Source organism: Scatophagus argus, chromosome 9, assembly GCF_020382885.2.
Source record: "Scatophagus argus isolate fScaArg1 chromosome 9, fScaArg1.pri, whole genome shotgun sequence".
NCBI classification, from domain to species: Eukaryota; Metazoa; Chordata; class Actinopteri; family Scatophagidae; genus Scatophagus; species Scatophagus argus.
The window spans coordinates 18606440-18619608 of NC_058501.1; the positions used below are offsets into that span (position 1 = coordinate 18606440).

Here is a 13169-nt window from a genome sequence, read left to right on the forward strand (position 1 = left end):
GGGGAAGATAATAGAGAATAAAAGATTGGGAGGGAGGAGAGATTGGCAGAAAGGGGTGGAGGGAAGGTTAGGCGCAAGAGAAAAAAAAGGCACATTTACGTCACTCAGAAAACCCATTATACACATTTTAACACCCCTCAGGTCTGTATGATAGATGGTACGATGCAGTACGGGTTACAGAGAGCAAGTACTGCTCAAGTCATCTTGCCGTTGGAGTGTCCCGTCACTCCAGTGGTGAATGACACTCTCATTCTCCTCGTCATAGAGTTGAATGGCATGCTGACAGTCACAGAGAGCTGAAGACAAAGCCCTAATGGCCCTGTCTCAACATAGTTTGGTTGTAATGGTCCTGTCTCTGTTCTGATTGGCGGTCAAGTCATACTGAGTGTTGACTGACAGCTTGTCCAGCCATAGGGTGAGTAATAGCCGTTTGCTGCCTGCCACACTTTTCCTGGATCATTTCTTGGCGGCTGTGGCACACAGTTGAAGGCTGCCAACAAGAGGGCACTTAAAAAGATAGGGAACGCGGGGAGGCTGCTTTTAATAGATGAGCCTTGATACACTAACATTTAGTCATAAAACATGAGGACCACACCTACATTTCCCACCCAACCCTATTTCTTCAGCGATCCTGGCCAAGGTCATCCATCATTTACAATACCCGCCTGGAAAGGAGCATCCCTTCCCATCCGCTTTGCGCTGACAATTTTACACCTCTGTTTAAAAGATTATTTCAAAAGAATCTGCTTGTTAACTGTCCTGCAATTATTTTTTCACACCATGTTATACAAGAAAGAGGAGAAATGAGAAAGGATGCCCGTAAAAAATGCGTAAAAAAAACCCTCTTGATTGCCAAAATGTGTCCCCATGCTTGTGAAAGAAACTTTTGTGTTATGTGGTGTTTGTGTGTATTTCTGAGTGTGTGTGTTACCTTTCTGTCGGACGGAGCACCAGATGGTGACAATGAGGACACAGATGACAGTGAAAACCAGCAGTGCCAGAACGCCCCCTATCACTGCATATGGTACTGCGCTGTGAGTCTCTACCACTGCACCAGGATCTGAGAAAGAACAAAAGACATGACTAGCTTGTGTGGGTGCATCATGAGGTATTTAAAGGGGAATATGCAGATAAAGAATCGGAGAAGAGAGACAGAGATGGATCAAAAAAAATGGAAGGAGATGTGTTATAAGAGGAAAAAAAAACATATAAGTATAAGAGTGAGAGTAAGAGAGCACATTAAAACACCCGTGTGGGGGAGAGCACAGAGAGCGAGGCAGGAGTAAAGAGAAGTCGATATTTTCCACCCAACTTCCATTATCACCTTTCATCACCCCCGCTGCACCAAACACCAGACAGTCAAAATGGGTGAGAAAAAGGTGGAGAAATGAAGCGAGTGAATAAAGGAATAAGTACAACAGCCTCTAAAAACCCACTTCAGCCAAGCACCTGTCAAGACCACAATGCATTTTGAATGAGGAAAACTTTGAGTGTGTTTACACTCAGGATACTGCAGTCCTGGGAAATGAAATCAAACACTTTACCACAAGATGAGTGAAGAGAGGTAAAAAGATAAAAAAAAATAAAAAGGCAAGTTAAATTCTGTGACATTTTGTAGTAGAAAATTTCAGTAGCGCTAAGGAATTATTCATGTCAGCCTTGCCTTTTACCAACTTTATATGGCTTTAAAGTAAAGGACAAACACTAAAACAAGAAGCAGGAATGAAGAAAGTGTGAGTGTTGAAATGATAGTTGATCTGCTGACAGAACAAGAGTACCTGTTAACTGTAAAGTCAATAGTTTAAAGAGTTGGTCGAGCTAAATTGATACATTGTTGCTGGTTCCAGCATCGCTAACGTTTGTCTCTCGTTAATTTTAAGAAATAGAATAAGAATAGAATTTAAATAGAATAATTTATGTAGTGGGACTCCTGGTCGCACAAAACTACAAATCTGAAGACATCAGACATCTCATGGGAACACTAGTACATTGTGATGTTTAGCTTTCAGTATTTTCTGACATTTTCCAGCTAAACAATGAACTCATTAGTCAGAAGATTTCGCGCGTGGTTGTGTACATTTCCTCAGTAAATACTGACTGACATTATAGAGTGCAGGGATGTAGAGAGAGAGAAAGAATAGCTGCATGAATTAAGTGACTTTGTGCTGAATAAAAAACTCCAGTCTGTACTTAAAAACTGAAATGGTATCGAAGTTGCTGATGATAACAAAAGCGTTTCCTTTGGGGGGGGGGGCAAGAGCTGGTAAGGCCAATAGGAGACAAGGACACAGAGTTATTGATGCAGCTCATGGACCTTGACAGAGCGGAATTAAAGCATGAATCATTAATACAGTGCTAAGACATAGAGATCAGGAGAGAAAGAGAGAGTGATGGAGGATGTGAAGGAAAGAGGGAGAAGGAGGAGGAGGAAGAAGAGCAGGGACTGACAGCTGAAGAAAACACGGTGCATTCTTGCAAAGGTATTTGTTGAACAAGTGTCTCATTAGCACTGTGGAAAAGTGCATCACATTCTTACATAAGTGTATGAGCAAGTATCGGCATGTGTGCGTATAAAGTGAGTATCTGTGAATATGCAGGCAGGCAGGATGTGTGATTCAACTGCAATAGGACCAAGCAAGCAGTATTTCACAGGGGATAAAAAAAAAAAGAAGCAAGGACTCAAGCGCTATACCTTTACCTCATTCCACCCTTTTCTTAATCCACCGCAGACCAAAGCTCCACAGGAAATGACTGACAGAGTTAAAAAGTGAACCGTTGCTCCGAGGAGCCCCTCAGATGCTACATCAACATCAGCTAAAATGAAGAGAGTGTTTGCCAAACGATATCCGCTGCAGCTTTTCATATGAGTCTTTATGACTCCACAAATGCCCGGCAGGTGAACAATGGCAACAGAAGAACAAGGACGCTCCTGCTCCATTCAGTTCATCTGTCCTTTTAAGTAACAGAAGAGAGGAGACAATGAGCCGCCGAAGGTGTGAAAAAAGGAAAAGAATGAGCATGTGTTTGTGTGAGAGTGTGCATGAGATAGATTCTGCTGATAAAAAGAGAGGTAAACTAGGGAAACAGCATTTTTACACACACACACACACACACACACACACACACAGTATCAAGCAACATTTCTTATTCCTTATTCCTGCTGTTGAATGTTCATCTGGAGAATACAATTAGACAACCACCTGGTTCCCTGAGCTGATCCATTTTTTTTTCTGTATATGTGTGAATGGGTGTGTGTGCACAGACATATGTTTGTGTAGAATCTCCCCAGCCCTCCAGAGGCCAGTGTCAGTCAGAGAAAGGCTGAGTGTGTTGCCAGTTCTTTAAACTCTTTATGCAGATTCACCAGCAGTACAAAGCGAGCACTAGCAGGCTGACCATAAACCATGTGCATGCCCACAAACAAACACACACATGTTCCCTCACACACACACACACACACACACACACATGCTGACTGGGCAATCTGTGTGTGGGGGGCATAAAACAGCCAGTGATAAGAAACAGGGAGAGAACAGTTGGTTGTACACAGTGCACATCCAAGCATCTGCAGGCACTCACATAGATGCAGGGCAAAGAAAGGTTGCTGCAAAAAAAAAGGTGTGTATGAGTGTGTGTGTGTGTGCGTGTGTGCATAAGCGCATGTGTGTGTTGGCCGCCTAAGAGTCATCAAATGAGCAGGGGAATGAAATACACCAAAGGAGAGCACGGAAGGACGAGCAGGAGGATGGAGGGTATAGCAGAGGCAGAATAATATGGTGTGTGTGTGTTACCTGATGGGTCCGGGGCCAAGCTGGGTGTTAGGAGGATTGGGGTGGCGGGATGGGAGGTGAGTGGTTGGGTGGTAGGAGTGGGAGGGACCGTGGTAGTGACTGACACATTATCTACAGACAGACAGGGAATGGGATAACACACACATACAATGCTATTATCTACAACATGCAGTGACATTTCATCCAAGAAGGTGCAGGGTGTCATAGCAAAGTTGTCCTCATCCTCAAAGTTATCTTCTGGTCATCCTGCTAATCATTGGACCGTAGTCTCCAAAACAGCTCTGCTCTTCCAATTAGTTTTCAGAAGGAGAGAAAGATGTAAAAGTGAAAAGAAATGGAGCAAAGACTTATTTCAAACACACTGGTCAGCAGTTGAGACCGATGCCATTTCGATACCGGAGACAAATGTTACTAATTATTTTCCTAAATTGACTGTGCGTGCGAAATAGGATCGATCTTGGCCGCTGACAAGAGATAAAGACAAGGACAAATGATATTCCTGTGCAGGCCTCTGTGCCAGCTGAGGGGGTTAAAGAAGACGTTTACAATGGGAAAGACATGCTTTAAAGTGGTGGCTGCAGAGAATTACACCTGGCAGATTGACATTCATCTATGAGGCAATTGGAGTATATAGGGACACATTCTCTATCACTGACACATTTTCTATGGTACAATGGCAGGAGTGACATAGACATTGTCTGTGACAGATGCATTCCCTATGGAACAGTGCCATGCAGGGACTGTCTCATTCAATGCTGAACAATAGCTTGGATCTTGACATATTCTCTGAATCAATGGCTGAGACACAATGGTGGGTAGAGAGGTAGAAAAAGACAAGTTCATATTTCCGTTAAAGACAAAAATAATTGCTGACAAGAACAAAAGGGAAGAAGTGAATGAGTGTCAATGTGTGTGTGCGTGCATCAGCATTTTAAGAGTGAATAACATGCCACTTCATCAAACAATCTCTATGAAAATGCAATGTACAAGATAGTCTACGTATTCCAAGTCTCAGGACACACACAAACACACACGCACACGCACCTTGTTTTGAAATACATGTGGGCGAATGCACAATTGTCCACACACAAACGCAACACACCCACAAAGGCATACAGAGACACACACTACACACACACACACACACACTGCCCTTTCTGCTCAGGAGTAATTTATTGGTAAGTATTCCTCCGTCTCTTCTCTCCCTTTCTCCCACTGGCCCTGAGATCATCAATCTCTTTTTGCACTCCTCTTATGTCAGCACTATACTTCCCCCATCCTGGTTTTTTTTTCAAGCCCAGCACAGTCTTCTTCTCCCTGTAAAGAAATATACATTATGCGTAGTGTATCTTGTGGGAAAGACAAAGAGGTGAGCATAGTTTTCTGTGAAGTTAAGTAAGAGAGAAAGAAAAACAAGACTGGAGCTGATGGAGGGAAAGCGTGTGTGTGTATGTGCCACCTTCCTGTATGAGTGCATAGACTATATTGTGTGTGTGTGTGTGTGTGTGTGTGTGTGGATAGATGTACATGTTAACGTGTATGTGGTTGTCAATTGAGTCTAAGGATTAATGACCGGGGCCACTGCACTAATTAACTGGACGCTGATAAATTTCTCTTGACTATCACAAATGACCCAAAAATAGTTCTTTCTCTCTATTTGAAACTTTTTTCTTATCTTCCTATCAACATCTCTCACTTCATCTTCCTTGTTCGTCTTCAACCAAACTCTTCCCTTCATTTGCACCCCTCCCTCCCTCTTCCACTTACATTAATTCGGCTGTGTCTCTGGTTTCATTCCTCGGTGACTACGTTCCCTCTCTGGCTCTCTTCAACTTAATTAAGTAGAATGCCATACAGCTGTCGTTCTCTTGGCCGATAGCGTCTCTTTTTTTCCCCCCACATCATATTGTTATTCATTAACACTATATGGCTGCCAATCAGGCACACAGCCCATGTTATTTCCAGGGATGGATGTGGTGGCACTTGCGATAATGACGTTTCTCCTCGTATCTTCTTCTCGCAGAAGTGTGCCTGAGGATACTCACCCGCCATTTTGGATGAGCCCTGTTATTCTTTCATGTTCGGTTTTCCTAATTATAAGGGCTTTGCCCAGAGTCGTGGTGGTTCCAGCTGTCAATCAGTGCACTGAACACTGGATTACTGTCAGAGGTCCACTGCAGAGTGCATAAAGGCCGACACTGACTGGCTAAAGAAGCATTCAAAAGGTACTCTGACATCAATATAATAAGTGTGTTTCAGTGAATGTAGGAAATGTCTGTGTTTTTCAGAAGTCTCACTTAACTGGAGGTCTATGTTTTTCATTCCAATTATGCTGACGGCTCATTACAACAGCCGAGGATTCACACTCTAATCCCTGGTCACCTAACATCCCTAACTATGTACCCATCCTTTCATCTCTCTATCACTCCCCTCTGCTTTCCATGAATCTCTATGTAAAAACATTAGTCTATCTATTTTTCCCTTTGCTAACTTTCTGCTCTGTTTTGCAAACACACACACACACACACATATATGCATATAAGTGTGTTACGTATACGCAAAGTAACAATTCTTATCTCCTATCTATCTTATCCTCTCTCTCCTTTTCTCTCTCTCTCTCCATCTCCCACACTCTCTCATGCAATTCAATTCTAATGGGTTTTATTGGCTTGGCGATTCATCTGAGTGCAGCAGCTCAGTTCAATTACATAAGGGAGCCCTCCAGGCTTTAACCAGACAATCTGCAACATTCTCCTCCCAGTCACATGCACACGCATTCACATGCACATTCGCGTATACACACCCATTAAAAAAAATCCAATTTCTCCTTAACAATGGCGCCACAGATGAAACAACCAACAGAGGACACATCCTTTACACACTCTGCAGATACTTGCAGTGAGTGTGTGTGTGTGTGTGTAATGTGTATAAAACTCTATGAGTGTGTGTGCTGCGTGATTCATTCAAAATAATTTGTCACATTTATATTATTAGTGACTTTCGGAAAGTTACAGAAAGTTAATTTCATCATATTAAGTGGTGCACTCACTTTGATGCACACTAATAAGAATCGTAAACACTTCAAAGCGCATGCCCCCACTCACACACAGAGTTAAGTCACATGTACACCAAAGCGTGACCAGTCAAATAAAGCTCAACTTCAGTGCATGAAGTCTTTGCTGAGGCCCGGGCTCTCTGAAGAATTCCCACCCCTCGCTCTCTGTTCTCCATCACCAGCATTAAGTTCCTCTTCCTTCATAATATGACAGCACCTGTGACAAATTGGCATCCACTTTTGCCTGAGTTTGTACTGAGTGTACGGACTCTGATGGCAGATAACTGTCACAGAGGGAAGCCTGACATGAAATGGACAGAGATGAAAGAGAGCGTACTGTACTTTTTCAGTACCTGCAATAAAATGGTGTCTTTTCTGCTGACTCAACCTTTACAACATGCATCCTCCAGCGCTCCATCCTTGCCCACCCTTTCCTCCCCCGTTGCACCTTGGGATTCCCTCTGGGAAGGCTGGAAGCCAACTAAACTGACATTTCGTTTATCTGACAGGCTGTGGTGCTGAATGTTAACCTGTGTCCGACCTCCACTGTCCTTTTTCTCTCCCTTTTCATCCCTCCATCATTTCCTCCTGCCTCTCAGCATCCATCCCTCTCCAGCTCCTCACGACGCTAACTCCTAGCTGTGCCATATTCTCAAGCCTTCTTTGCAAAGCAGCTGAACTGTAGCTGAACCATGAACAGAGGGCAAACTGGTGGCAAGGTGAAAAGCAGTCGAAAGGTTGTGGGAGTGGAGTGGAGAGAGGAAGTGGACCGGTGGTGCAAAACAGGTGAGAAAAGCGGGAGAGGGAGAAGGAAAAGGTGAGAGGAAGAGAGAGAAAAGCAAAGGAAAGGAGGGCACAGAAAAGAAGGAGAGATAAGAAAGAGTGTCTTATTTTTCTGTCTCCAAAGTGAAAGTATTCACTACTTGACGACACCTTCTAAAACTATGTGGGTGCCGGAATGATAAGCACATTGTGGATGTGAAGTGTTATAAGTTATGAGTCATCTTAACATATTTTACAGAGTTGAATCATATTTATTTTTACTGACATTACTCAGATTTAAACAGTTCACTATCACCCATAGTGGGTTTTTTTTTGTTGTTGATGATTTTGCTTTGGCAGTAATCTATTGCAAACATATAGTTTTATATTTATGAAGCATTTAAAAACACACACATATTACTGGAAACATTACAGCCTGGAAGCAAGGAGTTCATTTGATATTTCTTGAGAAAAAAACCCCATCACATTAGTCAGATTATTAGTTGTGACATACAGAAAATCAAAAGTGACTTTCAGTCGTCTACAGATTAATATGACGGCTGAATCAACAACTCTGAGCTCATTGAGATAAGGTTTGAAACAATCTGCCCAGTGGGCGAGTACATATTTTTTTGAAGTACAGCAAACCAACACTGATGTAGTGCTACAGCAAGAGGATTTAAGAAGCTGATTGCTGGAAATCCGTGGTGCAGAGCAGAGGAGCTGAAGCTTGGCTTATGTTGGTTATGTAGATTTTTTCTTTTATGGATTTTTTGTCGAGACAATATTCCGTACTTTAAATGTACCTTCTTTTTTCTTTTTTTCTCTACACAATAAGAGAGGATAAGAACAAAAAGCGAGATAAATCAAATTAATGACCAGCACAGTGCAACAGCCTGAAATAAAGACGATAAATGATGAAACGTAGGAAAGAAGAAATGACAGAGAGATAAGCAAATGAAGAAGACAGCTAAAAAAATGGTGAGCGAGGACGCTGAGGAGGAGGAAGAAAAACAGAACATTTTTCTACAGAGGTGGCAATGCATATCAAAGCTCGACAGAGAGAGAGAGAGACAGAGAGAGGCAGAGAGAGGGAGGGAAGTGGGTGGGGATGTCACCTTTCATCTTGCCACTGTTGCCACCCTTGATGCTTGTGGAAAGCTGCCATTATGTGTGCCGTTTGATGCTAGACATGCTTGTACAAGAGTGTGCAATTGTTAATTGCGAGCGTGTGCGCATCTAAGAGAAAGAGTGTTAGTGTGATGGATGGATGAGGGGGCGCTAACCAAAAGCAGCCTTAAAAATGTTACATAAGACATCATGTCTCTATTCCCTTCATTCTTTCCTCTGCTTCTGATCTCTGCATCAGATGTGTGGATGTAATGACATGAGGAGCCAGCAGGGGGGTGTAGATCAAGCAGGCAAACATGCTGAGCGACAGTCGTACTCGTGTAATTAGACCGAACTACAAGCATATTGAATGTGAAACTGTAGAAGCCTCTAATAATGAGCTGGTTTTGTGATTAAGCTTTGCTGCCGACCCATTTAAACCTCACAATTCCGATTTGGTTCTGATCACTGCAAGTTTGCTCATTTGCTTTATGTGTGCATTGTGCAGCATTAACACACATCAGAACCTTGTGGTCAAATTATGCTTTAAAAACAGAGAGAAAGTTGGCCAACTTGTCGCATTTTTTGGAAGAAGAACTTTAGGGTGACACAAGATCTACATGTGATGTTGCGAGCTCCGCCGTCATCCTCTTTGAAGCACAGTGTGTAGTTTAACTGGGTCAACCTTCATTAAGAATTTAGCAACCACCAGTAAATCTAGGTGCAACATCTTGGAAAACTTGTAAAACCTGACTACAAAAGCCCCTTTCCCACACCTCCTGCATCCTCAGATGCATCTGCTCAAGCAACAAGCAAAGTTGATTCGCCTGAATTTTAAATGCAACAGATGTTCCACTGTTGTCTTTGCCAAATGTTGCCATGTAATATTCAAAGTTTTGTTTCTGTTGTCTTTGCCTGCATGTGTGCCAGGTTGCATTGTGAAACTCGTTTTGTTGTCACAACATCTTGGATTTTTATTTATTGCACTTGAAGATGTAAGTTACTCTCAATTCAGAGGGGACATGATAAATTGGTTCTATACAAGATATAGTCTGAATAATGATGTCGGTGACTAGCATCTGAACACGGCAGCCTTCGTCTTCTTGAGGAATCAATATCTCTGTTGAATCAATTGCACAGGAGGTTCAGCAGAGGTTTCCTGCTGTGTACCGAATCAGGAAAACAAATAAAGCCGAAAGACAGATGAGACAAACATCACGATTTAATGACTCTGTTGCCCAGTGCCAGAATAACCAGACTCCAAAGACACTGGGAAGATGGAACGATCAATAAAATTTAAAAGATTTCTCAAAAAAAAAGAGACAAAAACATTAACAAAACATAAGAACAAGCAATGTAAAAAAAAAATAAAAGATCCATTGAACACAAAATTATTCAGAACAATCAACAACAGCCTTAGACTGGAAACAAAAGAAAATCAATGGAACAAACTCTTCTAGCGCTTGTAGAAATTCAGATAAAACTTACAATTATCATAAAATCAACTGTCAGCCATGGTTACTCACCATACACCAATAGGGTGTAATGATCAGCAGCACGTCCATAGTTGTTCTGGGCCTGGCACAAGTACGTCCCGTTGTGTGATTGACTGAGACGGGAAATCTGAAAGGTGGGGCCGGATATCTCTGCCCTCTCAGGCAAAGTGTCGTTAATCTTGGACCACTGAATGTTCCTGGGCCTGAGGGGAAGGAGACACAGAGAGAGCGGTATTGTTAGCTGAAATGTTGATCAACCGGCAGAAATTTTTTTTGGTTTCTGTTTCAGGTCATAATAAACTGAATGTCCTTGGGTTAGGGGGGGATGTCAGCTTGAGCTCAGGGAAATCGCGATGTTACCCTTTATACTATTTTATGACATTTTATTGTGACTAGTTAATTAATCAAAATGCAACTATAACTTCTAAAACTTGACCCTGACTCAACTTTATATACCCTTAATACCAGCGCCAACAATCTTGCAGCAGACCTAATGTCTGAATATAGAATATGGGACATGTGGGTGTGGAGTTCTTTTTGCTGTCACCTTTTCACAAATTGACTGAGTAACAAAAGATATTAAACTTAGTATTTTTGTTGCTGAGTAATTAGCACTGTGATGTAACTACTTTTTACATAATAAGTAATGAATTCTACCTCCTTAACTACTCCTGTTAGTAGACTACAACTCCTTAACACATTTAGTAAAAACTGAAGCACTGAAGGGTATTAAAAATGAAAAGAAAGTGAAAAGAGACAAGGGATCAAAGCACAGGCACTGGGGGATGCTAAAAAAAGAGAGGTGAAGAAGGAGGATAAAGAAGCCCACGGGGGGACGATGACATGAGAAGAAAGTATAAAGTAGGCTTGGAGAAATGAGCCAGTGGCAACAGAGGGCTGCATCCTGACAAATAATGAGGAGATGGATGGTCAGAGGGCGACAATCGTGTGAAAGGGTTGGCAGGAGGGAAAGGAGGGCTGATGAGAGAGAAATGGGGTGTCAGATGTGCAGAGTGGAAAAAATGCAAGAGGAAAGACGGGGATAGAAAAGGTGTTACTACAGGTAGAAGAAAGACAGGGAGAAGAGGAGATGGCGTGGTGGGAGATGAAAGGAAGGAGCAAGCAGGCAAAATGAATTGGTCATGAAAGACAGGCAGGCAGAGCAGACAGGAGGGGCGAGGATTACAGAGACATCCTGGCAAAGAAAAATGTGTGTGTGTGTGTGTGTGTGTGTGTGTCGCTGGCTGAATGTCATGGCTCATGCAACCCTGGCCAGATTACAATCGTGACTCATCTGGGTTTTAATCCCTCAGGATGTCTAATTAAACCTCTTTTTTGCTTAGTCACACACACTCTCTCACTTATCCTACATGCACTAAATGTGCATAAACATAATCTCCTGCTGTTTCTCTCTCTCTAACACACACACACACACACACACACACACACATATACATACAAGATTTGTCCAACCCAGTAATTCCACAGTAAAACTAACAGGCAATTAGATAAAATAAAAAAATAAATGTCATCTCCATTTCCCCTCCTAACAAACAAACAATGACTGTATGTCTCCACCAAACGAAAGTGACATATAATTGGTCATTAACACTTAACAGGCAGTTAACGGGGCCCGGGAGCAAGCAGGAGGGCAACAAGAGGGCTATCGTGTGTGTGTGTGTGTGTGTGCAATCCAGTGTGAGATGAGAGTCAGAGTCCAGACTGGGCTGCTGCCCCATCTCTCACTGTCAGATACTCGTGCATGCATCAAACACGCACACACACATGCACACACACACACACACGGTCCCTAACCAGCCTTTACAAAGCTTTAGTGGGGCTATAGCCAATACGCTTCTCAGCCAGTCCTCACTGTGGGATTTCACTTAAGTCATCACACACACACAAACACACACACATGCACACACTTTGGCTGCATGCAGCTTCACTGGAGAGCTTTAGTGGACTTGATGCCCACAGACAGACGGACCATCTAGAGGAGGGTTTAAGAGCTTAGGACCCAATACCCTCCTGGAAAGGGCACAAAGGGCCTTGAACACACTAGAAAAAGGCTTTGTTTCAAAGCTGGCTCTTAAAAGTGTTGGTTTGATTGGGTTTAGTAGCTCTATAACCTCACACACAGTCTCATACAAGTTTACAATATGTCCACATTTACACTCAGAATCTAGTGTACTTCTACATTCTTCTACTAACCTCTCTGCTTCCATCTTAAGATCTTTTTTCTCCATCTTTCAGGTGGTTCTTATCTGTCCATCACATATTAAATGGCAGGTGATACCACAGGTATTGTACACCTCTTCCTGTTTTGTCCAAACAGCACAAAGTCTTTGGCACCATCATCCCGTGAGTACAAAAACATTCTGATTAGTATGGTGACAATGTTAATACTGCAGTTTTACTTGTGAGAGCAGACACCCTTGGTTTAACGTCAATTACAGTTCAACAAATGATGCATTTGGGACTGATTTCCACAAAGGGAGCCTGCTTCATTTGTGGAGGATAGCATGTGGTTGTACTCAGCTTAATAGATTTTTCCCCAATAATGTCTTAGAAATTAATTGATATGAAGTTGCTGTTGCTTTCTAAGTATAATTCCTGGAAAGAAGCAATTGATCTTGCAGTAATTATATGGAATATATCAACATTGGTGGAGATTAGAAGTAATTACATGAAGTTTCCAAGAAAGAAACCTGGTATTATGTGGGCTAATAATTACATAGAAAAAGGTCAACTCATTGTTCTTTTCATCAGCTCTTGTAGTTGCCTATTTTAAGAAGCTCTTTTCCATATTTATTTATTTATCTGGAACCTGAATTGGGAGCTGATGAAGCCGACATGTTCTCCTTTCAGTGGTGACCTGCTTTACTCTCAAACATTTGGTAACCGTCCAGGGAAACAACTGCAAACCGTTGTGCTGTGCCCAGGGAAAAGCTC

At 42.3% G+C, this 13169-nt stretch overlaps 1 protein-coding gene across 5 annotated transcripts in view; it reads right to left on the minus strand.

Annotated features, from left to right (window-relative positions):
• Positions 1 to 13169, minus strand: part of cadm4 (cell adhesion molecule 4) — a 146710-nt gene that overhangs the window by 2171 nt on the left and 131370 nt on the right. For 4 of the 5 annotated variants that reach the window (XM_046398738.1, XM_046398735.1, XM_046398736.1 and 1 more), the window contains exons 6-8: positions 10245 to 10417; positions 3792 to 3902; positions 932 to 1060 (exon numbers count right to left, since the gene is read on the minus strand). In XM_046398738.1, coding sequence (XP_046254694.1) covers positions 932 to 1060; positions 3792 to 3902; positions 10245 to 10417 — 413 coding nt within the window. The remainder of the gene's footprint in view (positions 1 to 931; positions 1061 to 3791; positions 3903 to 10244; positions 10418 to 13169) is intronic. The other variant, XM_046398737.1, reaches the window with a different exon arrangement.